Source organism: Monodelphis domestica, chromosome 2 (genome assembly GCF_027887165.1).
Source record: "Monodelphis domestica isolate mMonDom1 chromosome 2, mMonDom1.pri, whole genome shotgun sequence".
NCBI classification, from domain to species: Eukaryota; Metazoa; Chordata; class Mammalia; order Didelphimorphia; family Didelphidae; genus Monodelphis; species Monodelphis domestica.
Window position 1 is genome coordinate 537701190 of NC_077228.1, and position 26598 is coordinate 537727787.

Below are 26598 nucleotides of genomic sequence, written 5' to 3' on the forward strand. Positions count from 1 at the left end.
CCTGATAAGCAGGGGACAGACTGAAATGGTACTGAAAAGGTTTCCTCCACCTGGAGACCTCAAAGGAAGAGGAACCCAGACTGTCCACGGGCTCCATCCTTACCCTGCCATACCCCGAATGGGGGGAGTGCTTAGATAATGACCTTAATGAGCAGAACTCTCCCAAGGCAGGGCTGGGGCTGCCAAGAGATGAATGAGAAAGCAACCCCCAAAGCTGTGTGCTGGTGTGATCTGTGGACTAAAGGCTCAAGACCACTGAGGCCTCTTACCAAGCTCGCCAGCCCAAAGGAATCCCAGGGAGCCCCAGAAGGTGGCTGGAGGCTGAATTTCAGGAAGCTGAGATTTCAGTGGTGGGCAGAATAACACAGACAGCAGATAATGGAGCCTCCATCAGGAGGAAGGAAAGCAGAGAACAATCATCAACTTCTTAAATTCCAAATAACAAAAGAAACAAATTACCTTCCTCATTACCAGGTATCCTAATCTCCAGTTACAGAATAGTCAACGGCCCTGACCACTTCCAGAATGGGGGTGGGGGTGGTCATTTTTTGAACCTAGTTCTTTCTTAGAATGGGAACTTGGGGGGGGGGGAGAGAACAAAGCTGAGCCCTTCTATGGCACAATTTTCTCTTCAAAATGCTTTCTATGAAAATCAAAACTCCTCTGAGGTACCATCTCACACCTAGCAGACTGACCAATATGACAGTAAAGGAAAATAATAAATGTTGGAGGGGATGTGGCAAAATTGGAACACTAATACACTGTTGGTGGAGTTGTGAATTGATCCCACCATTCTGGAAGGCAATTTGGAACTATGCCCAAAGGGTGCTAAATGACTGCCGGAGATCCAGCCACACCACTGCTCAGTCTGTACCCCAAGGAGATAATAAGGAAAAAAAAGACTTGTACAAGAATATTCATAGCTGCGCTCTTTGTGGTGGCAAAAAACTGGAAAATGAGAGGATGCTCTTCAATTGGGGAATGGCTGAACATGTTGAGGCATCTGATGGGGAAGGAATATTATTATGCAGAAAGGAATAATGAACTGGAGGGATTCCATGTGAACTAGAAAAGACCTCCAGGAATTGATGCTGAGTGAAAGGAGCAGCAGGAGAACATTGTACACAGAGACGGATACACTGTAGCACGATTGAATGTAACTGACTTTGCGACTAGCAGCAATGCAATGACTCAGGGCAATCCCGAGGAACTTGAGAAAGAACTGTGGGAGTAGAAATGCAGACATAGGATTGATCACATAGCATGATAGAGATAAGATTAGGGTTTTGGTGTTAAAAGATCACTCTACTACAAATATGAATAGCATGGAAATAAGTTTGAACTATGATACACGTATAACCCAGTGGAATCGCTTGCCAGCTCCGGGAGGGGGAGGGAAGAGGTGGGGGTAATCGTGAAACATGTAACCATAGAAAAATATTCTAAATTTTAAAAAGAGGGGAAAAAAAGAAATAAAACCAGCTGACTCTTCTGGGATACATGCAAAACCAAAATGATTTCTAATGATTGAGAGTTTTTCCAAAGTACCTCCAAAAGTGACAGAGAGAGGTATTAACAGGTAGAGATTGTTACTGAGATATTGGCTCAATTACTCCTGGGCAATCTGAAAGGATAAGGTGAGCAATGTGGGGCCACCAGGCTATCTTGGTGATTAAACTCACAGCACCCTTGTGTTTGGATTAAATAACAGTTCAGGTCAGAATGCATTTATTAAGCTCCTATTGTGCAGCAGACTCTTTGCAAGTAGCCCTCTCCCCCATCCAATCTCTCCAGCTTGGTGCTATATCATTCTCTCACATGTACCCTGTGGTCATCTCGCCATGTCTTACAGACAACCCTCCAACTCTTGTCCCCAAGTGTTTGCACCATCTGTCCTCTACTCCTGGAATGCTGTTCCTACCTCTGGTTTCTCCCCTTAATCCCACCTTCTTCATGGAGCCTTTCCTTATCTTCCCGGTTGAGTATGAAAGAAAGGTAAGTCACTGGACAGAGAAACATAAATAGAAACAAAAGTGCCTGGTGAACACTGACCTCTCTAGGAGGACACAGGCTCGTATAGTAGGTGGCACTTGAGCTGAACCTTGAAGGGCACCAGGAATTCTCAGAGACGTAAGGAGGGAGAATATTCCCGGCAAGGAGACAGCCAGTGCAGAAACCCTGGGGGACAGCAGATCACTTTTTGGGTGAGAGCAAGTAGGTCAGTTTGTCTGGAATGGAGAACAATGAAGAGGAGTGACATGAAATCAGTCTAGAAGAGAGCATGGAGGCATATCAGATGAATCTAGGTTTGACCCTCAAGGCAGAAGGAAGCCACGGAAGCTTCATGAGAAGGGAAGAGATATGCTCAGAGCTGGGCTTTAGGAGCACTGATTCAGCAGTTGTGAGGAGGAAAGGCCAAAGGGGTAGCTCTCCCAGGACATGTTTATTAAGCGCCCACTATGTACTGCACTCTGGTAGGCGCCATGTGGAATCGGAACACTATAACCCCTTCAGGGGACCACAGGGATACGGAACCTAAAGCTTGATGAATCCTTCGGATCTTCCTTAGAGAAGCTGTTGTGTGTCACGTCTCCACCATCTTGGATTTGGGAAGTACAAGAAAACATTGGTGGGAAATGGACGGATGGTTGGGAGCAGGGTGAATGTGGACCTGGGTGGAGACCCTGTGGACAAATTGGTGAAAAACTGAAGCCTGGGCAGCAAGTACTAGAAATCCTGACACAACAGCCCATGATCCTCCCACTGACTATCACCAGGCCAGAAACTCAGCGGGGACTTTCTTCTTGGGATTCCAGGATCATAGATTCAGGGCTACAGGAGACCTGGGAGGCTATCAACCCCCACCCCCGGGTGTACACATGCCCATACACACATATATGTATATACACTTATCTTTTCCACGTTGCTACCTTCCCCACTGCTTAGATATGTTACGGGTCAGTATGGGAAATTAAACAGGAATCTGACAACACATGAAGGCTGGCAGAGGACAAAGAAAAAATTTAGAAACTCAAAAATGCATCCTTAGCCAAAATTCACAACCATGTACTTTAAACATCCCCTAAAAGAAAAACATTCAGACTGCTTCTCTGGTTCAAAGGGAGGGCCAAAGCATTTTATGCGGATTCTCCAGATGCTGAAGGCGCCATGCCCCTAACCCCCAAGATATGGAAGGGACAGATCTATATAAATACATATATGTTTATATACTGTTACATATTTTATATACTGTAACTTACAAGGCTTGATTCATTCACTTGTCTTTTTATAGATGTATATAAAATTATGTATATGAATATGTGTATATAGCTCTTCATTACTTTAGTATCTCTATTGTAACATGCAGGATTTGACTCATTTACTTGTGATCACACACACACACACACGTGACTACTACATTGTTGGTGGATCTCCAAATTGATTCATTTTTTTTCTTGAAAAGTGATTTGATAAAATTAAAACAACTCTGAGGCATCACCTCACACCTACCTAGATTGGCTAATATAACAGAAAAGGAAAATGCCCGATGCTGGAAGGGATGTGGGAAAACAGGCACAGTAATACACTGTTGGTGGAGTTGTGACCTGCTCCAACTATTTGGAATTATAAATTCTATATAATCCTATAAAACTCTCGTGACCCATACATTCCACAACTGGGTCAAGGAAAAGGAAAAGGACCTGTGTATACAAACATATTTCTAGCAGTTCTTTTTGTGGTGGAAAAAATTGGAAATTGAAGGGATGCTTTTTAGTTGGGGAATGGCTACACACATTGTGGTATGTGATGGTGATGGGACACGTGATGTGCCCTGAGAAATGAGGAGCAGGATGCTTTCATAAAAAGCTGGAGACCTACATGAACTAATGCAAAGTAAAGGGAGTAGAACCAGGATGTGATTTTATGCAGTAACAACACTAATGTAGGATGGGGTATAATTGAAAATTCTGTTACCCTAAAAAAGAACTACATTTCCCGGGAGCCCACCGACTTCCTGTCATTACGTATTTCCGGGAGACAGGGGGTATTAGGTGAGGATGTGGAAGGTCCCACCTCTTTACTTCCTGTCTCTAGCTTGGTGGTGGTAAGGTGGGTGTTAATAGCCATGGGCACGTGGTCATTATTTTGTATCCTCTTTATTCCCTGATTTCTAATGACCATTAATAAATCTCCTAAGATATAATATTTTATTATTGAGATTTAATTTTAACTCTTACAATGGTCAACTGTGAATGATTTCTCTCTTCTCAGCTAGCTACACAGTGATCCAAGGTAACACCTCTGAGGGATTCACGATGAAAAACACTCCCCCACCTCCAGAGAAAGAACTGGAGTCTGGTGGGGGCAAATTGAAGCCAACAAAACCCCCAAAACAACCCCATCCCATCTTTCTTTTTGGGGGGTTTGTGTTTACTTTCCCAGCATGACAAATAAGGGAAAAAAAAGATTTGGTATCATTTGAGGAAAGTGATCCAACCGGGCAACTACAGGGAACTGTGGTGTTACAAAAACAACAAACCCTTCAACAACCTTTAAAGATGTGGAAACACCTATTTGTTGTGATGAGACGTCGGTATCTGCTGTTCCCAGGCATAGAATCTAACTGCTTATATGTAACTATGTAATAAAAGAACCACAGAAGGGAACAAATAGGATGAGAGGATAAATAAAGACACTGCAACAATTAGGGTGGAATGAGTGCTCGGGTACACAGTCCGGCACTTTCCTGATTAGATGGAAAAGATCAGGCTGTCCATATCCATCACGCTAATTTGCGCACGGCTGTTCCCGATATTTTTGTGCACCATAAATGCTGATGTGACTGATTTTTAACATTATTGCTTTCCCCAAGAAGCGTGATCGGAAGAGGCCGCCGCATCAAAACGAGTCAACCAACAGCCTGAAATCCTGGAGGACTTCAGGAACCCCCGATGACACGAAGGACGAGAACCCCCCCCCTTTTCCCCAGTGTTGGGAAACAAATTGCAAACAATGTTCCAAAGAAAAGCTGCCCGATGCTGAAAATGGAGCCGATCCCAAGGGCTCTCGCCTGTATATGACGAAATGCAAGTGTCCGGCTGTGCTCCCTGCCTGTCCCTGAGGGTCGGTCCCTGGCTTTGGGGCTAAGACGCGAAGCTCCACTGGGGCAAGGGCTGTCCGGGGCTAGTCTCTGGATCTCGGGGGAGCGCGCAGAGAATGGCCAGGGAACGTGCGAAGGCTTCTCGTCCCCGAAGCTCCTTCCACAGTTCGGACCACCAAGGCCAGGGGGCTGCTCTCAGCTGGGCTGTGTCAGCTTCCAGCCTTTAAGAGGCTCTTCACAAGCCTCTCTGCAAGCACGCCGGGGCAGGACTCGCTCACGAAAGGCCAGCTGGGTGGGCTGAGAGTCCTTCAGGCTGCCCCTCGCCGGGCCCCTCACCTCTGACTTTGTTTCCTTGGAATCCCAGCTCAAGGGCCGCCTCTTCCTGGAGGCCTTTCCTGATTGGCCCCGACGCTAGTTCTTTTTCTTTAAATTATCCTTCAGACGTGCCTTTGTTGGTCTGTGCAGGCACATGTGGGTCCCCTCAAAGAAGATCCGGGGAGTCTGACTTGTCGGGGCATGTGGCCTTGGACCCTGGGGAGAGCCTGGTGAGGGGATTTCCCCAGAGGCTGCTGAGCTCCTCTCATGGATCCCTTCCACTGGAGGCTGGAGCAAGGCTTGCCTCGAAACGCTTCCTGAAGAAGGTCGCCCCACAGCGGCCCGGAGCTGGCCTTGGCACTGGGATTCGCACCCAGGGCTTCTTTTGGGGAGTGCCTAGTCACAGGAAGGACCCGCCGTGGGGAACCTGGACGAAGGGCTGTCAGTGGATCTGGCCTCCTTGGCCCGGGCCAGTTGGACAGAGAGCCGATGGGACAGTAAGGGAGGTGCAATCGGACAGTCTGCAAGGGAAAGCGAGAGCACAAACAAGCACTGCAGATGCTCCCACTGTCCGAGCAGCCTCTCGGGCGGGAACACAGCAGATGCCCGTCCACAGCGGCCCCACGGCCGGACCCAACGGAACGGGGCGGCGCTCTAGAAAAGCGCCAACACGAAGACCCAGAAGCGAGCAGGACGTGAACCCCAGCAGGAAACGAGAGTCCCGCCAGCCGCGGCTGCCCCGTGACGACCATAAGGCCAGTGGACAGGGCGCCAGCTCAGGAACGGGGGAAACTGAGTCCCGGGCAGGGGGGGGGGCCCGACGTCCCTGCCAGAACGGGACCCTCCGAGCGGCCCCAAACCCGTCTGGGCGCGCCCAAGGCTGGAGCCCTCTTCCGTGCTGTGCCCCACAGAAGGCGCCCTGCCTGCGAGAAGGGACCCGGGCTGCTGGCAAGAAGAACCAGGACGTGCTTCATCCCAAGCACGAGGCGGACGCCCGCCAGAGACGGCCAGCGGGCAGCCTCCCCTTTCCTCCCCGCTGGAGCCTGGCCTCCCGGGAAGCGAGCAGAGGGCGGAGGGGGCCGAGCGGCCACACGGCCCACCCATCAGAGCGGCCGCCTCGCCTCCGCCTCCCTGGAGTCACTCACGCGGGACCCGGGCAGGCCCGCCAACCTGGCAGAGGAAAGGCCGCAGCGAAGGAAGGGGACGCTTGGAGGGAGGGGAAGGGCGGACCCTGCCTTGACGCTGCTTTTCTAGCCCCTCCTCGCCTCCAGGACTCTTTCCTAAAGAATAGAGCGGCAGCGGAGAAGAAGGACTCGGAGAAGAAGAATTCAGAGGGGAGAGACGACGCAGGCCGAAGGAGCTATCTGTCCAGAGACTCGACCCCTTCGGAGCCGGATCTGCCCGAGGCCCCAGGGAGCGCGGATTCCGACCCAGGTCGCCTGCCGCCCAAGCTGGCTTTCTCACCGCCACGTCAGGAGGTCTCTATGGGGGACGGACGCTAACCAAAGGCGGTGGAGCCCGGACACACGGAGCCCCTCGACGGCAGGAGCAGGACGAGGAGGGGTCCTGCCTGGGCGAGCGGGACCCTCCGTGTGCCCAGCACATCCCTGACGGACTCCCCCAGGGGACGGTGGCTTTCTGGCCATTAGCGAAGTAGAGGCAGCAGCTTGCACGCTCACAGGCAGTATCTGGAGCAGCATCTCTTACAGACTTTTATATTTATGATAAAGGACCCTTTTATGTCGCATTATAAAAGACGGGGCAACCTAACGTGAATTTGCAAGCAAGCTGTCCAGGGAGCCCCTCCACCAGCACAGATGCTGCCCCACTTAGTAGCTCGGGTCTAGGGAAGCGCCTTGGGAGCCGGAGGTGGAGGGACTCCCCCAGGGTCTCCTAGCTAGGTGGCTGCGCCCCAAGCAGGACTCCAGCCCACATCTTCCTGACTCCAAACTGACCCCCCCCCGACCCGTTCAGCATCCTGCCGCCCTGCAAGCACCCAGCAGACCAAGAAATAATCCACAAAGGGGGCCTCCTTACCTTCAGCCGTGCCCGAGAGCCCGTCGGCTTTGAAATTGCTGGTGCTTTTCTTCCGTCTGTGCTTTTTCCTGTTGGCATGAGGGGAGGGAGGGGGGTCGAGTTTGGGGCTTGTGGTGCTGGATATACTGGGGCTGGAACAGACCGATTCTCCCAAGCCTGTATCTGCAACGGGACACAGAAAAGTGGAAAACATGAGCGGTAAAAGCGGCTCCATTTCTGTTTCCTTCAATACCGCCTCCTCCGAGACTACATGGGGCAGAGCACCGCTTCCAGGAAGGGCCAAGTGAAAAAGAAACCTCTGCCCATCCGTCTACCTCTCTCTGTATCTAGACTCTCTAACTTTTTATCAAGTCTATTCAGTTTGTCTACCATCTCTGTCGATGGATCTATGCAGCTCTTCATCTGCCTATCGATCATCCATCTCTGTCTCTCTCATCTGTCTGTCTGTCTATCATCCGTTTATGTCTCTCTCTACCTCTCTTTCTGTCTCTCTCATCTGTCTGTCTATCATCCGTTTATGTCTCTCTCTACCTCTCTTTCTGTCTCTCTCATCTGTCTGTCTATCATCCATTTATGTCTCTCTCTACCTCTCTTTCTGTCTCTCTCATCTGTCTGTCTGTCTATCATCCATTTATGTCTCTCTCTACCTCTCTTTCTGTCTCTCTCATCTGTCTGTCTGCCTATCATCCATTTATGTCTCTTTCTACCTCTCTTTCTGTCTCTCTCATCTGTCTGTCTATCATCTATCTATCTATGCTTGTCTTGTTTATCCATGCATATATCCATCCATATATCTTTCTATCATATGTAGATATGTACCTATCTTTGTATCTCTCTATCCTGTTTATCCATCCATCTGTCTGTCTATCTATCTATCTCTTGGTAGAAATCTTTCTCCTGTCTGCTAATTCCTAGGACAGAGGTGGCAAAGAGGTGGCACACTTGCCCAGGTGGCACCCAGAGAGCTGCCCCATTCTCCCTCTTCTCAGTGCCTGAGGCCATTTTTTGCATGCTCTGCCTCTCTGTCCAGCAGCCCAAAGCAAGCACTTCCTCCCTCCACTCTCTCCAGTAATTGGGGTTGTGACCATGAAAACGTGAGTTTCAAGACTGTGAATTGCCAAAACTGTGAAGGTTTCAGTCAAACTGTAAAAATAATTTTTAGGGTCTTGATTTAAATCAAAAATAAGTGGTCGCCAGGGAAAATTCCCAAATATGAAAAATGCCCAAGTCAGCTGGGTTTCATGGAGATTTTAATTAATACAAATGAAGGAATTAAGGAAAGAGAGAGAGAGAGAGACAGAATAAGAGGAAATAGTAGGAAAGGGCCTAGGCCAAATGGCCTAGGCCTGAGCTTTAAGAGAGACTAGTCAGTCTTTCATCCATTCACCACAAGATTTGCCCCAAGCAAAACTGCAGCTAAGTTCAGAGAGTCAGCTCCTCCAAACTAACTCCAAACTCCCAACCAAGTTCAGAGAGAGAACAGCTTCTTTTAAAGAGAATTTTCTCTTATGTCACCTCCCCTAAATTTTTACATCTACCAATCACAGTAGATGTTTTCCCCAGTACTGACCATTCTTAGTTTACATCTTCTTTTGGGTAGACTAAAACTTCATACCTCTTTTTCTAAGCTTGCCCTTTGTAAGTTGCTTAACCTTTTTAGTGATTAATTTAACCTTTATAGGTACTTAGCACCCTTTTGTATTAGATCTAAAAATAGACCTAGCTTAAAGTTCTAGCTTCACTATAAGTATGAGGTGGGGACTTTCCATTGTTCAGTAAGGAGTTTACAACTTTATCTTCCCCTAAAGTATGCTTAAGTATGGGTGGAGTAATGTTAAAATTCCCAATACATTTCTGACTAAATACCTCCATTGTTTAAAATAAGGGAATAGTCTTAACCAAATGTTCTAAGGTAAAGTCTGAGCAGTTTTAAGATTCACAGGGCAGGGGTGCTCATGGTGTAGTTCACAGAAGCTTGAATTTGCCTTCTGGGCAATCAAACTTGACCTCCAGCCATCTATCTATCATGCCACCCATCTATTCCTCCCTCTTTGTGTCCACAGATGACTCTTGTATTTCTGGGTAGCAGAATGCTGTGTTCAATTGTGAGTGTGATTAATACCCTTGGAGCCTAGTTTTGGAGACCTTTCTCAAGACAGGAGTTGTTTAACATTCCCCAGGTTTAAAATATGAGCCATTCAAGGGTATGGCGTTTGCAAAGTGTACATTTCTATTTCTGAATAGTTGTTTTGCCTGATAAGGTATTCCTCAGGAGAGAGAGGGGGAGAGAGAGACAGAGAGACAGAAAGAGACAGAGAGACAGAGAGATTGAGAGAGAAAGGCAGAGACACAGTGAGGGAGAGGGGGGAGAGAGGGAGAGAGGAGAGAGAGATAGAGATTGAGAGAGAGGAGAGATAGATAGACAGTTAGAGAGAGAGAGCGAGGGAGAGAGAGGAGAGATAGATAGACAGAGAGAGGGAAAGAGAGGAGAGATAGATAGACAGTTAGAGAGAGAGAGAGAGAGCGAGGGAGAGAGAGCAGAGATAGATAGACAGACAGAGAGAGAGAGCGAGGGAGAGAGAGCAGAGATAGATAGACAGACAGAGAGAGAGAGCGAGGGAGAGAGAGCAGAGATAGATAGACAGTTAGAGAGAGAGAGAGCGAGGGAGAGAGAGCAGAGATAGATAGACAGACAGAGAGAGAGAGCAGGGGAGAGAGAGGAGAGATAGACAGTTAGAGAGAGAGAGCGAGGGAGAGAGAAGAGAGATAGACAGAGAGAGGGAAAGAGAGGAGAGATAGATAGACAGTTAGAGAGAGAGCGAGGGAGAGAGAGCAGAGATAGATAGACAGACAGAGAGAGAGAGCGAGGGAGAGAGAGCAGAGATAGATAGACAGACAGTTAGAGAGGGCCCCCGAAAGCCCCAGCTTCAGGAAGCTGTAAATGAGTTCCAGCTCCAGCCCACTGGATGCAATTTCATCCTGCACAGTGAATCCAAATAATGCATTTTATTTTGTATCAATTACAGGGCCCAGAAATGAATGGCCCGGCCGGCCGACAGTGTTAAATATGGAAGCGAGCGGGGCTGGGGGAGGGGACCGGCGCGCCGAATTAAAAGGGCCAGCGCCTCATTACTCCACATTTCAGGCGGCTCCGTGCGCCGCCGCGTCTCGCTGAGCGGGCTGGGCCGCCCTGCCGCCGTCCCGCGTGTTCCCTGTCAGCCATGAGTTCTCCCCAATCGGGCCCCCAAAACCACGTAACGGGAGCAATAATCACAACCCTCTGCAGCCTCTTGGAGCCCCGTCCCCGGAGCACGAGCGGCAGCAGCCGTTTCACTTTTCACTCGGGAAGATGACAGGCATGACTGGAGGGAGAATAAAATAACATTCGGCTCGCATAAATATCCAGCAGCCTGCTGGAGACGGATGGGCCAGGAATGTATTCTTAGCCATCACTCGGGCAGACAGGCCCAAGGACACTCATAACTTACTTTACAATCATTTAGTTTCAGCTCAAGTGGAAAACGTGCCAACTTATCTCGGCTGACAGGACGCCGTATCGAACCTTACAATTAACGGGCCCCGTGATCAGCCCAGCCCATCATTAGCCCTGGCGGCTCCTGACGGACGGCGGCAGGCCCGGCGGGGGGGGGGGGGGGAGGGGAGGGGACATCCATTTTCTCCCTCCCTACAGATACTGGGATGCGGAGAACGTTTCCACACGGGGTCAGAAGGAGGAGGCGGCTCGGAATGCCCCAGGAAAGCACCTCCGGGTCATCTCCCGACGCCCATGTTTGTCCCGAGGGATACTGGAGGCCCTGAAGCCAACTGGGGCCGGGACGGGAAGCGGAGACAGCCAGGCATTCTCCTCCTCGGTGAGGGTCTGTCCGGAACAGCAACAAATAACAGACTGTCGGAGGCGCTTTCCTGGACCCAAAGAAAACCAGCTGATATCACAGGACTTTAATTTAATTAATAAAAAAAAAACACGAGTCATTTTACCCACCAGAGCCCCACTGTGGAACAAGACATCGAAAACAGAACTAGCAGGACGGTAACGGCCTAAAGCTCAGGCTCAAAAGACAATTCTGAGATCGTTTTTTGTTGTTCAGCCATTTCAGCCGTGTCTGACTCTTGGCGACCTTGTTTGGTTTTTCGGCAAAGACAGTGGAGAGATTTGCCATTTTACAGATAAGGAAACCGAGGCACACGGGGTTAAGGGACTTGCCCAGGGTCCCACAGCTACGGAGTGTCTGAGAGCGCATCAGCACGTGGGACAAGGGGTCTGGCTGGCTTCAGGCCCCACGCTCCAGCCACTGTGCTGGCCAGCCGTCCCTATGGAACCACCGCGATGGCCAACACTTCTAGAGCACTTTTCGGCCCGTGCCTAAAGTCTTCAATGACTTTAAAGGCCTGGCTGTCGCCTTCCATGGCTCCCACCGGCTTGGACCCAGGAACGGCCTTTGGGCTTTGGGCTTCAGGCGCCACACAGCAAGCCCTGGGAGTCCAGCGGCTCTTGCACACTCCAGAGACAGGCTGACGCGATCCTCTCCTCCCACCAGCGTTTGCAGGAACGAATCGCCTTTCCTGGCGTCTGGTGAGGTGGGTGGGTGCCAGAGGCAGAGGGACCCAGGATCCCCAACAGGAAGGCCCAGAGCCCACGGCTCTTGGAGAGCCGGCCTCCCTTCCTTTCCCCCCAGAGCTCCCGGGGGTCCCTCCAGGCATTCCAAAGACCCAAACCAGCCTCCACCACACCCCAGGCCAGTCCCTTTGTTCAGGAAGGTGGATTTCTGAGAACAGAAGCAAACCGAGGCCTGGCTTCAAGTTCTGGTGTCTGAGCCATTCAAAGCCCAGTCCAATGCTGCTCGCCAAGGATGTCGCCGCATCCCCGTGCAAAGGGCTGTGCAGAGATGCGCCCGAAGGCCGCCCGAGTCCCTGGGGAAGGGCCTGTGCTCGATGGGGGAAAACTTCCTGGCGCCGCCCTTCCGGGGCCCGCGGGCCCCCCGGCGCCGCCCTTCCGGGGCCCAGCCAGTACCCAGGGTGGGACGTCAGGAAGTTGCGCTACTGGGAGGCTGAAAGAGCAGGGTGGAAGGGGCTGGGGAGCCCCCTGCACCCTGGCACCTCACCAAGGAGGTGCTGAGCTCGGCTTGGCCTTAAAACATTTCTCTGCACTTTGCTGGGGCCGGAGTCCCCCTCCCCCATGACTGCACCCATCGCTCCGTCCCGTCTGTCTGACCAGCACGCTGCCAAGCTCGCCGGCGAGGGGAAGCAGAGGCTCCCCGCGCTCCCCGAGTCCGGCCGTTAGGACCGTTCACGTCCGCACGCCCGGAGCCCTTCACCCCCTTCTAGGGCCTGGAGGGAACGTGGGGCACGAAGCGTCCGAGGCTCGCGGCAGCGGAAGAGCCCTGGGCCGGGGGCTGAGGCTTCACGGAAGCCTGAGGCGCTCCGGAGCTGGCCGGGCGCCCCCTGGGGAAGGGGCTTTGGGCCCAGGGACGCTCTCCGGGAAGGTCCCTACTATGTGCCGAGATCGGGGCGCACATGGCGCACTGGCTCATCTGGACGGTGAGGACGAGCGAGGCTGGCTGAAGCGGGGCAGGGGCAGAGTCCGCGCTTCTGAAGTTCGCCTCTGGAGAACCCAGAGTCTGGCTTCTGCCCACCACCAGGACCTCCGACGAGCCGGACCCAAGAAGCTTCCTGAAGCCTTTCAGGCTCTGAAGCAGCCTTCGGGCACGGCTGCCCACTGCCGGGGCGGCCCCCGGGGCCCCCCCACGCATGAACCGCTCGCTTCGCCAAAAGCCTCCTCAGCCTGCCAACCTCGGAGGGGGAAGGGAGCCCGGAGCGCGGGGCGCGTCCCCTCCCCCTCCGGACTCTGGTCCGTCCTGCCACGAAGGTGTGTAAGAGAGGATGCTCGAGGCAGCCAGCAAGCTCCCCAGTTGACGGCGTTTTCAAGGCGGGTAAAGCCGGCGGGCTGGTGAGACGCGGCTGCGCCTCCTCCTGAGAAGGGGGAGGGGAGGACAGCGAGGCCGTCCGCCTGGGAAGGACGGGGCGTCCTCACAGGAAGACTGGGCTGGGCAGAGCTGGAGATTGGGCCTGCTGCCGCCCTCCTTCCGCTCTCGGGGCCCTGGACGGTCACGGCGGTGCCGGGGCGGCTTCTCGCCTGCCCCTCGCGCAGAGGGTTCGAGCTCACAGGCCAGCGGGCTCGTCCGCCTCTCCAGCCCTTCTCGGCGTTCTCGTCCGCCTCTCCAGCCCTTCTCGGCGTTCTCGTCCGCCTCTCCAGCCCTTCTCGGCGGGCTCGTCCGCCTCTCCAGCCCTTCTCGGCGGGCTCGTCCGCCTCTCCAGCCCTTCTCGGCGTTCTCGTCCGCCTCTCCAGCCCTTCTCGGCGGGCTCGTCCGCCTCTCCAGCCCTTCTCGGCGGGCTCGTCCGCCTCTCCAGCCCTTCTCGGCGTTCTCGTCCGCCTCTCCAGCCCTTCTCGGCGGGCTCGTCCGCCTCTCCAGCCCTTCTCGGCGGGCTCGTCCGCCTCTCCAGCCCTTCTCGGCGTTCTCGTCCGCCTCTCCAGCCCTTCTCGGCGTTCTCGTCCGCCTCTCCAGCCCTTCTCGGCGGGCTCGTCCGCCTCTCCAGCCCTTCTCGGCGGGCTCGTCCGCCTCTCCAGCCCTTCTCGGCGGTCTCGTCCGCCTCTCCAGCCCTTCTCGGCGGTCTCGTCCGCCTCTCCAGCCCTTCTCGGCGTTCTCGTCCGCCTCTCCAGCCCTTCTCGGCGTTCTCGTCCGCCTCTCCAGCCCTTCTCGGCGGGCTCGTCCGCCTCTCCAGCCCTTCTCGGCGTTCTCGTCCGCCTCTCCAGCCCTTCTCGGCGTTCTCGTCCGCCTCTCCAGCCCTTCTCGGCGGTCTCGTCCGCCTCTCCAGCCCTTCTCGGCGGGCTCGTCCGCCTCTCCAGCCCTTCTCGGCGGGCTCGTCCATCTTCTCCGTCGTTCTCTGAAACGTTACGGAGGAGCCTTTGCGCCAGGCCGGTGTTTCCCGCCTTCCGCGCCTGGTGGTGGCCGTCGGGGCTAAGAAATGACGCCGAGCCGAGCCTTCCCGGCTCAGTTGGCCGTGTTTCGGCCGCTGCCCAAAGGAAGGTCCGAGGGCTCCGGACGGGCCACTCTTGTCCCCGATTCTCTCTCTGGTCCGGACAGGTTAGAGCTGGGGGGCTTTAAGGAGAGGCGGGCCATGGAGGTCCAGAGAAGCTTCGGGAAGCTCCCCGGACGCTCCTTCGGGCCTCGTGCGGCCCTGAGCACGAGGAAGAGCTTCCTCTCCCAGCTCCAGGGGCCGGCCGGCCCTCCGCACCCGCGAAGCCTCACCAGCGCTGTGTGTCGAGGTCTCCACTGGAGCGCACGCTGGCTTCGCGGGGAATCGGGCCGAGCCACGGGGCAAGAGAACCCCTCGGCCCCCACCGCCGGGGACGCTCGGACCTCTCGGGACGCCTGGCGGCGCTTGCGGAGGCCTCCATCTCGCCCGGGAAGGAAGGGCGCCCTTTCGGATAGAGGTGGGTGAGAAGCCGCCGCGCTTCCCTCGGCGCCTGCCCCACTTCCGGGTCCCCGGGGGCTGGAGCGCAGGGCGAGTCCCACACGGACCCGAGGCCACGTGTTTCCTTCCGGTGCCGGCGTCTCCAGCGCCCAGCGGAACGCCTCGGCGATGGAAGAGCCCCAAATCAAGGCCTTGCAGGCCGTGTTGGCGGACTGAGCCAGAGGAGCGCAGCCTTCGAACGCGCGCCACCGCTGGAGCTCCTCCAGCCGAGGCCAGGCGCTGTCTGTCCCTGCCCCTCCCCCTCCATTACGTGGCGTCCCTGACGACGGACGGAAGCAGAAGGGATCGCGTGCCACGCTCCGTCTATTTCACGGGCAGCCAAAGGCACAGCGCGTGCGAGCCAGCCCACAGGCTCCTGCTCGAGCTCTCCCGTCCTCGGCGAGGAGTTCCTCCAACGGCCGCCACAAGCGGGCAGCGTTCAGTTCTACAAACCAAGGCGAAAACACCCACCAAGTGCAACTCTGCCGGCCAAGAGCGCGGACTGCAAGGCGGGCCGCCAGGGACGCGCCGCCCACGGCTTCATCACTGGACGGGTGCAGAGTCTCGCTTAGTCTGACGGGTTCGCAGCCTTTCTCTGAATGCCGACCCCGTCCTCCCGGCCTCTGCCCCGACCCCCAAGACTGCGAGGACAGATCGGATGGAGGGCTCCGAGACGGATCGGATCGAGGGCTCCGAGACGGATGGGATCGAGGGCTCCGAGACGGATCGGATGGAGGGCTCTGAGAGGATCGGATGGAGCGCTCCAAGGACAGATCGGATGGAGGGCTCCGAGACGGATCGGATCGAGGGCTCCGAGACGGATGGGATCGAGGGCTCCGAGACGGATCGGATGGAGGGCTCTGAGAGGATCGGATGGAGGGCTCCGAGACGGATCGGATCGAGGGCTCCGAGACGGATGGGATCGAGGGCTCCGAGACGGATCGGATGGAGGGCTCCGAGAACAGATCGGATCAATGGCTCCGAGACGGATCGGATCGAGGGCTCTGAGAGGATCAGATGGAGGGCTCTGAGAGGATCGGATGGAGGGCTCCGAGACGGATCGGATCGAGGGCTCAGAGACGGATCGGATGGAGGGCTCTGAGAGGATCGGATCGAGGGCTCTGAGAGGATCGGATTGAGGGCTCAGAGACGGATTGGATCGAGGGCTCAGAGACAGATCGGATGGAGGGCTCTGAGAGGATCGGATCGAGGGCTCTGAGAGGATCGGATCGAGGGCTCTGAGAGGATCGGATTGAGGGCTCAGAGACGGATTGGATCGAGGGCTCAGAGACAGATCGGATGGAGGGCTCTGAGAGGATCGGATCGAGGGCTCTGAGAGGATCGGATCGAGGGCTCCGAGACGGATCGGATGGAGGGCTCCGAGACGGATCGGATGGAGGGCTCCGAGACGGATCGGATCGAGGGCTCCGAGACGGATCGGATCGAGGGCTCCGAGGACAGATCGGATCGAGGGCTCCGAGGACAGATCGGATCGAGGGCTCCGAGACGGATCGGATGGAGGGCTCCGAGACGGATCGGATGGAGGGCTCCGAGACGGATCGGATCGAGGGCTCCGAGACGGATCGGATCGAGGGCTCAGAGACGGATCGGATCGAGGGCTCTGAGAGGATCGGATGGAGGGCTCTGAGAGGATCGGATCGAAGGCTCTGAGAGGATCGGATGGAGGGCTCCGAGACGGATCGGATGGAGGGCTCCGAGACGGATCGGATCGAGGGCTCCGAGGACAGATTGGATGGAGGGCTCTGAGAGGATCGGATGGAGGGCTCCGAGACGGATCGGATGGAGGGCTCCGAGACGGATCGGATTGTGGGCTCCGAGACGGATCGGATGGAGGGCTCCGAGAGGATCGGATCGAGGGCTCTGAGAGGATCGGATGGAGGGCTCCGAGACGGATCGGATGGAGGGCTCCGAGACGGATCGGATGGAGGGCTCCGAGACGGATCGGATGGAGGGCTCTGAGACGGATCGGATGGAGGGCTCCGAGACGGATCGGATGGAGGGCTCCGAGATGGATCGGATTGTGGGCTCAGAGACGGATCGGATCGAGGGCTCTGAGAGGATCGGATGGAGGGCTCCGAGACGGATCGGATGGAGGGCTCCGAGACGGATCGGATGGAGGGCTCCGAGACGGATCGGATTGTGGGCTCAGAGACGGATCGGATCGAGGGCTCTGAGAGGATCGGATCGAGGGCTCCGAGACGGATCGGATCGAGGGCTCAGAGACGGATCGGATCGAGGGCTCTGAGAGGATCGGATGGAGGGCTCTGAGAGGATCGGATGGAGGGCTCCGAGACGGATCGGATCGAGGGCTCCGAGACGGATCGGATCGAGGGCTCCGAGGACAGATTGGATGGAGGGCTCTGAGAGGATCGGATGGAGGGCTCCGAGACGGATCGGATGGAGGGCTCCGAGACGGATCGGATTGTGGGCTCCGAGACGGATCGGATGGAGGGCTCTGAGAGGATCGGATCGAGGGCTCTGAGAGGATCGGATGGAGGGCTCCGAGACGGATCGGATGGAGGGCTCCGAGACGGATCGGATGGAGGGCTCTGAGAGGATCAGATCAGGGGCTCCGAGACGGATCGGATGGAGGGCTCCGAGACGGATGGGATGGAGGGCTCCGAGATGGATCGGATCGAGGGCTCCGAGACGGATCGGATTGTGGGCTCAGAGACGGATCGGATGGAGGGCTCCGAGAGGATCGGATCGAGGGCTCCGAGACGGATCGGATGGAGGGCTCTGAGAGGATCGGATGGAGGGCTCTGAGAGGATCGGATGGAGGGCTCCGAGACGGATCGGATGGAGGGCTCTGAGAGGATCGGATCGGGGGCTCAGAGATGGATCGGATCGGGGGCTCAGAGATGGATCGGATCGGGGGCTCAGAGACGGATCGGATCGGGGGCTCAGAGACGGATCGGATCGGGGGCTCCGAGGACAGATAGGATCGAGGGCTCCGAGACGGATCGGATGGAGGGCTCTGAGAGGATCGGATGGAGGGCTCCGAGAGGATCGGATGGAGGGCTCCGAGAGGATCGGATTGAGGGCTCAGAGACGGATTGGATCGAGGGCTCCGAGACGGATCGGATCGTGGGCTCCGAGACGGATCGGATCGAGGGCTCCGAGAGGATCGGATCGAGGGCTCTGAGAGGATCGGATGGAGGGCTCCGAGACGGATCGGATGGAGGGCTCCGAGACGGATCGGATGGAGGGCTCCGAGACGGATCGGATGGAGGGCTCTGAGAGGATCGGATCGGGGGCTCCGAGACGGATCGGATGGAGGGCTCCGAGACGGATCGGATGGAGGGCTCCGAGATGGATCGGATTGTGGGCTCAGAGACGGATCGGATCGAGGGCTCTGAGAGGATCGGATGGAGGGCTCCGAGACGGATCGGATGGAGGGCTCCGAGACGGATCGGATTGTGGGCTCAGAGACGGATCGGATCGAGGGCTCCGAGACGGATCGGATCGAGGGCTCAGAGACGGATCGGATCGAGGGCTCTGAGAGGATCGGATGGAGGGCTCTGAGAGGATCGGATGGAGGGCTCCGAGACGGATCGGATCGAGGGCTCCGAGACGGATCGGATCGAGGGCTCCGAGGACAGATTGGATGGAGGGCTCTGAGAGGATCGGATGGAGGGCTCCGAGACGGATCGGATGGAGGGCTCCGAGACGGATCGGATTGTGGGCTCCGAGACGGATCGGATGGAGGGCTCTGAGAGGATCGGATCGAGGGCTCTGAGAGGATCGGATGGAGGGCTCCGAGACGGATCGGATGGAGGGCTCCAAGACGGATCGGATGGAGGGCTCCGAGACGGATCGGATGGAGGGCTCTGAGAGGATCGGATCAGGGGCTCCGAGACGGATCGGATGGAGGGCTCCGAGACGGATGGGATGGAGGGCTCCGAGATGGATCGGATCGAGGGCTCCGAGACGGATCGGATTGTGGGCTCAGAGACGGATCGGATGGAGGGCTCCGAGAGGATCGGATCGAGGGCTCCGAGACGGATCGGATGGAGGGCTCTGAGAGGATCGGATGGAGGGCTCTGAGAGGATCGGATGGAGGGCTCCGAGACGGATCGGATGGAGGGCTCTGAGAGGATCGGATCGGGGGCTCAGAGATGGATCGGATCGGGGGCTCAGAGATGGATCGGATCGGGGGCTCAGAGACGGATCGGATCGGGGGCTCAGAGACGGATCGGATCGGGGGCTCCGAGGACAGATAGGATCGAGGGCTCCGAGACGGATCGGATGGAGGGCTCTGAGAGGATCGGATGGAGGGCTCCGAGAGGATCGGATGGAGGGCTCTGAGAGGATCGGATTGAGGGCTCAGAGACGGATTGGATCGAGGGCTCCGAGACGGATCGGATCGTGGGCTCCGAGACGGATCGGATCGAGGGCTCCGAGACAGATCGGATTGTGGGCTCAGAGACGGATCGGATCAAGGGCTCCGAGAAGGATCGGATCGATGGCGTCTAGATGGCGTCTGCTCACAACCTTCTCCAGCTCCCGCTTTGCCGAGGAGGAATGGAGGCTCGAGTAAGGGAAGCTGGCCCGCACCGTCACAAGGGGAGCAGAGCGAGTCTGGAACTCGGGTCTCCCGACTCAACGCTCCCCGCTTTTCTGCCTTCCAGAGGTGTCTCTGCCGTCTCATCCACAAGGGCTAGACAGACGTCCCTGGTGATGGAGAGCCCCGAGACGTGCCACAGAAGGGCGGGTCTAGAGATGGGAGAGAACTCGGCAGTCGATGGCTCCAGGCCTCTCGTTTCACAAATGAGGACGTCGGGGTCCAGGAAGGCCCCGTGACGAGCTTGCCCAGAAGAGCCCAGGACAGTAGCTGGAATCTGAGGCAGGCCAGCATGTAGGGAACACTCGTGGCTCAACCCCAGCCTCCACGCATCGGGCCTCCCCGGCTGAGGGACGGATGTCAGGATGGGGGCTGCGGCCTCCCTGAGGACCGCGTGCTTTGAACCGTGTCCCAACGGGGCCCAAACAGGTGCTGACGCTTGGATTCTGAGCGTGAGGAGCGTTAGAACCTTTTGGCCGAGGGGCCGAGAGCATCAGCGTGGCCGGAGGAAGGAGCTCCTCGACGACTAGAGGGGATGCTCGTGGCCTCCCCGCGCCAGCCGGACACAGTGCGTCCGACGACCTGCACCCGCCCTCTCCCTGCCGTCCGTCCGAGGGGCATTCCAGGAGCGAGCCCTGCCCTTTCCCTAGACGGAGGCCTCCCCCTTGGGCAGAGCTGGGAGCTTGGGGGGCACTTCACGACGCAGCCCTGTTGATGCTTCTGCGCCGGCCATGTCTGGGGGACCCATGACGGGGTTTGGGGCTTTTGGGCCATTTTCCCTCTGAGTGTGCCAAAGAAGCCCCCTCCGTACTGAGGGACTGACCCCCCCCCCCAAGATGGACGGCGGGCACTGACTTCCGGGCAGTGCTGAAGGCCGAGCGGGGCCCCGAGGCCAGACGACACGGCGTCTCCCCTTGGCCTGGAGGGGGTTGGGGATGAGCCTCCCATGGACGCCTCCCTCTTTGTCCTCCAAGTCTTCCCGCCAAGGGCGCTCCACAGGCAGCATCCCCCGGAGACAGGGAGCGGCAACCAGACATTTTTGAGCACCAAAGGCCCAAGGGAAGGGAAAGCGACTGAGGGCTCCTCAGGCTATTCCTGGATCATAGGAGCACAGACGAGAGCGGGAGGAGCCTGGACAGAGGATCTCACCCAGGGCTCTCATTTCACAGAGTGGTAAACTGAGGCTCAGGGAGCCTTAATCACGCGTCCCAGCCATGAAAGTTAGACGTTCTCACAGGCTTTGGGGCGACAAAATAAATAAACGTAGTCTGAGGGCAAGTTAACTTCTTACGCATGGGGGGACCGAGAGTCTGGCCCTGTGATGTCGCCGGGGCGTCATTGAGCCCCACGAGGATTTCCTGGTGTGGAAAATCCCTCCAAAGACACAGTTTACTCCTGTGGCTCCTGCTTCACCAGCTTAATGGCTTGCCCATGGGGCAGCTGAAATAAATGGCTGGACGGAGCCCAGGTTAGCAGTTCTTTTTCAGCCTTATCTTCCATCTCAGAATCTATCCTGTGTGTTGGCTCCAGGGCAGAAGAGCAGTGAGGTCCGGCCACCGAGGTGGAATGACTGGCCCAGGGTCAGCCAGCTGGGAAGTGACTGAGGCCACATTGGAACCCAGGACCTCCCGTCCTGTGGTCCACTGACAGCAGGACTCTAGCTCTAGAGCAGAAAGGGACAGGCCAGGTCTGGAGGCAGAGATACGGGGACTTGTTGGGGTGATCCCACAAGAAGCACGAGAGGCAGGATCTGAACTCCCCACAGCTGCTTTTCCGGGGGAAGGTTCTCATATCTGGCTCAGTATGGATGGACCCTGCAGCTCTCCAGCTGTTTTCACTTAGGGCAGCACATGGGATGAGTGCCAGACCTGGGGTCAGGAGGACTCGAGTTCAAATCCTGTCTCAGAGACTCAGTTGTGTGTCCTTGGGCAAGTCACTTAGTCTCTGCTTGCCTTAGTTTCATCCTTTCCAAAATGGGGATGACAATGGCACTTGCCTCCCAGGATGATTACAAGGATTCCCTTAGCAGGTGGACTCTCCCATGATTCCTTATGGCAGCTCTGGGACTTGTCTCCCCCAGACCGCCAGCCCCTTGGGGGCAGGAGCCCCTTGGCTTTTTGTCATTGCATTTCCTGTACTTAATTAAGTGTCTGAGGAAGACACTTTCTGCCTTTTCCCACCAGTGGGACCCAGTTCCCAAGGCCCCAAGAGGTTGGGCTTGACTCCTTCCTTCTCCGGGATTCTCTATTTCTTGCCAGGAGATGCCAGATTTGACAATGACCACATGGTGTTTCTTTAGCTTCTCTGTCTATGGTGGCATTCCCCCATCATGCACTGGGGTTACTTTTGGGAATAACTGCCCCTCTCAACTAATATGGCTTCGGGGCCTGGTGGTAGGGGGGGGTGTTGGGAGGCCTCAGACGGACCATCTAAGCCATCTTGGAGATGAGAACTGAGGCCAGGGAGATCAGTGACTTGGCCAAGGTCATTCGGCCAGTAAGAATCAGAAACAGGATTCGGCTCCAGATTCTTTGAAATCCAGAGAGTAGAAAGTTCTTCCAGAGCACCAGGATTCCCCTCCTTTCACACTGCCTCCAGGGGGCGTCTCCAGTTTCCCTGATCTTCTCCTACCAGAGGACTTTGGAACAAAAGACCTTTCTGTTCAGGCCCAACCCCCATGCTGGGAAGGTTGAGGGGTCTGTGGCCCAGCTCAGCAGCCAGTTTCTTTGTAAAACAAGGTGGCTGGTCTAGCTGCCCTCTGGCTGTGTCATCAAGGGATTTCTGAGGAGGCTTCTAGTCAAAGCTTGGGTCAGGCCTGGGGACACACAGCTAGGCAGATGGCCCTTGCCCCCCAAAAGTTCCCCGCCTGGATCACCTCTAAACCAACATACCATAGTTGTGCTATGTGGTGGCAAAAAAAAAATCAGAAAATGAGGAGGTGCCCTTTGGTTGGGGAATGGCTGAACAAACTGAGGTATCAGATAAGGATGGAATCCTATTGTACTGAAAGGAATAATGAACTGGAGGGATTCCATGTGAACTGGGACAACCTCCAGGAATTAATGCAGAGTGAAAGGAGCAGAACCTGGAGAACACGGTACACAGAGACGGATACACTGTAGCACAATTGAATGTAACTGACTTCTCTACTAGCCACAATGCAATGGCCCAGGACAATCCCGAAGGACTTAGGAGAAACAATGTATCCACATCCAGAGAAAGAACTGTGGGAGCAGAAAAGCAGAAGAAAAACAACTGCTTGATTACATGGGTCAAGGGGATATGGCTGGGGATGGAGACTGTACATGATCATCCTAGTGCAAACATCAACAACATGGAAATAGGTTCTGATCAAGGACACATGTAAAACTCAGTGGAGTTGTACGTCGGCTATGGGAGGGGTGGGGGGAGGAGAGGAAGGGAAAGAATATGATTCTTGTAACCAAGGAATAATGTTCTAAATTGACTAATTAAATAAAATTTAAAGAATAAACTAACATGCTGATGGAAGCTTCTGAGGCCAGCGGAGCACAAGGGCTGCCCCCTTCATGCCTCCCATTGGAAGAGCCCCAGAAAGGCTGACAACAACTGCCTCAGAATCGGTGCCTGCTCACTACTCTTCTGGCAAACCCCACATCACAGAGAGCGCAGGGGGTGGAAGAAGGTCTCAGGCCAGGCCGGCCCCCAACAGGGTCTCGTACAAGGATGGGTCCCCAGACCCCATACACACAGGTGTTCCAGCTTCCTTCTCACCCATCTGAAGGTCATCCCAGCAGGGAGAGGGAAGACCAGCCTTCAGCGGCCAACGTTGGTCTTCCCACGTTCTATGCCTTTCTGGAAGTCACTGAGTCCATTTCCTCAGCAGGGAAATGGAGCGACCTGGCTGGGCAGCACCTACCTACTTCCCAGAGCAGGAGAGCAGCCAGGCTTGCCTCATTTTGGTACAGTTTTGGAATGTGAATGATTGTTATTAATACAACTGTTAGATTGCGAGGCTTACATGCCATTCCATTAATTTTTTTTTCTGGGCTCATGTTTCCACTCATGGCTTCATTGGCAAAATGGCCCACTTAGAAATTTAAAAAAAATTCATCACCAACAAACACCATGCCAGTCACCGGGGCCTACAGAGCCAAAGACAAACCACAGGGTTGTTCTGGGTCAAAGATGTGCTTTCCTCAGTGAGTGCAAGCACACGAGGGCTCCCAAAGGCTCTTTAGCAGCCTTTCCCATTAATTTTCAGCTGGTCCCTCCATCTCCCAGGACTGTCTCTCACAGCAGATTTTCTATTTGTCTGGGATGTTAACCCAGCACTCCACATTAGCCTTGACCCTGAGCTCGCTGCTTCTTCCCCCTGAACCCCTCTGTCCCGGCCTTCCCATCACTGCCTCAGCAATCTCGCCCATGTTCCTGCCTTGACCCCCATCCCCACCCCCACTGGAGTCTTCAGTCAATTCCCTCCTCCTGACTCTCCAGAAATCATCTTTACGAGCTCCCAGAGCCGCACCCACAAGCCATTTCTCTCATACAGTCAAAGGGAATGCCAGAGTCTCCTTCTCCGTCAAGCCCAGATGAGGCTGGAAATCAGGCTTCCTTTCTTTGGGGATGAAAACCGAACGCTCCGGTATTTAGTGACGTCTTAGCCGGTCACGATATTTTCTAATCTTTCCCATTCTGCCACCCCAATTCCCAGATGGGGGAATTGAAGTGTTTCTAGAAAACTGAGTTATTTCTCTGCCAATTTCGACACAAACCGAACACCACATTTCAATCTAACACATTCAATAATTCAATAAGAGGCTGACTCTGTGCACCGGAACATCTAGATGCTGTTCACGTCCTCCTTACTCCGCAGTCCCTAGTCCAAGTTTCTAATCACACAGTTGTACTTTGGAAAGTGGTATTCCGTCAGAGAACAGGAAGCAAACCCAAAGGCCTGAGTCCAAGCCCATTTTTACAGATGAAAACACTGAAGTCTGGGGAAGTTAAGTCAGGTTGGGGATATTTTATGGGATCAAAGATTCAGCGCTGGAAGGGGGACCACAGAGTCTTTAAGCCGAGGCGCAGGCAGTGAAGTGATGGGAATGTGTGTCAGGATCCATTCGCTACCTCAGGCTGCCCGCAACGTTGAACACCCGGTTACTTAGTGCCCACACGTGTTTATTTAAGCGGAGGCTTCCGGCTCCTCCAGACACGGGCCGACGGGCTCGGACCTCTCCAGACCAGAGGCCCGTCTGCTCCCAACCCTTCCCGTGGGACGCGCAAGGGCTGGGCGCTCCGCGGGGCCATAACCCAGCCTTGAATCTCTTCGAGGCGGGCTCGAGATAACAACCCTCACAAGCGGTCGCAGCCTTGCAGATCTCATCTGGTGGGCCTGGCCGAGCGAGCCAGCGGGCTGAGGCTGCCACCGCGTTCTGATTGATGACGCCTTGACGGGCCCCTCAGATTTCAATTCGGGGCCTTTGCCGACAAGCCCTGCCCAGCGCTCTGATGACAGAGAGCGGCGGGGCAAAGAGGACGTCTTTCCCCCCGGAAGTCTGTGCTCGCTGCCTCCCCCTTCCTCAGGAAATGAGGCCCCTCGTCTCCCCCAGGAGGCCGGCGGTGCAGAGAAAGAGCAGAGTGAGGGGGACCCTGACCCCCAGGCGTGACGAGGTTTCCCCAGCGACTTCCGGACTGTCACTGAAGGGGTGAGGAGCGCAGAAGAGAAAGGAGCCTCGGAGAGCCGTCCCGGCTTCCGCAGGGACAGAGCTGCTTTCCTCACAGCTCCAGTTCCCAAAGATCCGGGGAACAAGGAAAGCGGCGCATTGCTAGATGCCAGCCAAGCGTTGCAGGGAATAGAGCCAAGCTGGGTCACAGCCTCGACAGGGACGACTCCCAGAACCACGCCTCTGTGCCCCCCCCCCCCCCGGCGCGCTCGGCGTTCTGGCCATCGCGTGGCCTCCCAGGCACCCACGTGCTCCACCTGGCCATCCCCCCACCCCACGTCACAGAAGCCCGCGCGGGCTGGTTCCCAGGCCAGCGGCCGGCTGTGCGGGCTGTCCGGAGGCCCGAGCTGAGCGAGCCCTTCTCTCCACGCCTCTGAAACACAAAGGGCCGACTAGGACCCCAAGCTCAGGGGCTGCCGTGTCTGTCGGCTCCATTCCCCAAGTTTGGCTCACCCACGCCTGACGCTAGCCAGGGGCCGGCGAGGGGACTTGAACCCGGGCTCGGAGCGCGGCGCTCTTTCCCTCCACTCCTCCCGTTTGCAAAGGCCCTTCAGAAAGAGGCTCCATCGAGATCCGCCGTGTTTCCAGACTGGACTCTCGTGGCTTCCACGGGAAGGCGCCGCCGTGGCTGGGGGCCGCCACGAATGCCGGCCTCGGCCCTGCCCGGGACGCTGCTGCTCAGGATCCAGCGGGCAGGCCAGCCCCAAGGCCCGCCGCGGCCGGGGGTCCAGCTCCCGTGCAAGGGCGGGCGCGCTCTGCACTCTTACAGGCCACAAGTTCCAGAGGGACGGGCCAGGGAAGGGAGACTCCGGGCACCAGGAGCAGCCCTTTTGGGGTTCGGCACCCCTTCGGCAGTCCGGCAGGCCCGCGGCGCCACGGAACGTAGCGGCTTCCGATGCACAAAGGTTCAGTCCGGGGACTACGAGAGCGATCCAACGCGCTGAATGAGGACAGACTCGCGCCAAGGCACCAAACACGGAGTCGGACTCCGGGAGGAGGAACATCCAGGGGAGCTGCGGGCCCCGCCTCGGGCAGCGGGCGGAAGGCCGTCCAGCCCACTGGGGGGGGCCTTACTGGCGACCTAACCTTCCCCGGGGGGGTGAGTACAAAAGGCGAGGGGCCCCCCCGGCTCCACGACCGCTCGCCACATCCCGACAACTCGCTCGCTCTCTCCCGCTCGCCCACCACGTTGGCCACCTTCCTCCGGTTCCATCGAGGCTCCTCCTGAGCTGGGCCCGGCCAGGAGATTCTGAGGGCAACCGGGCCAGGGTCGCCTCGGGTGGGAGCTGCGCGGGAGGCGGGGGAGCGAGCCAGAAGGCGGG

The 26598-nt window shown here is 56.4% G+C and overlaps 1 protein-coding gene across 5 annotated transcripts in view; it reads right to left on the reverse strand.

Moving 5' to 3' along the window:
- Window positions 1-26598, reverse strand: part of AGAP1 (ArfGAP with GTPase domain, ankyrin repeat and PH domain 1) — a 540592-nt gene that overhangs the window by 102034 nt on the left and 411960 nt on the right. For all 5 annotated transcript variants that reach the window (XM_056820098.1, XM_056820097.1, XM_056820096.1 and 2 more), the window contains one exon: window positions 7454-7615. In XM_056820098.1, the coding sequence (XP_056676076.1) occupies window positions 7454-7615 (162 nt within the window). The remainder of the gene's footprint in view (window positions 1-7453; window positions 7616-26598) is intronic.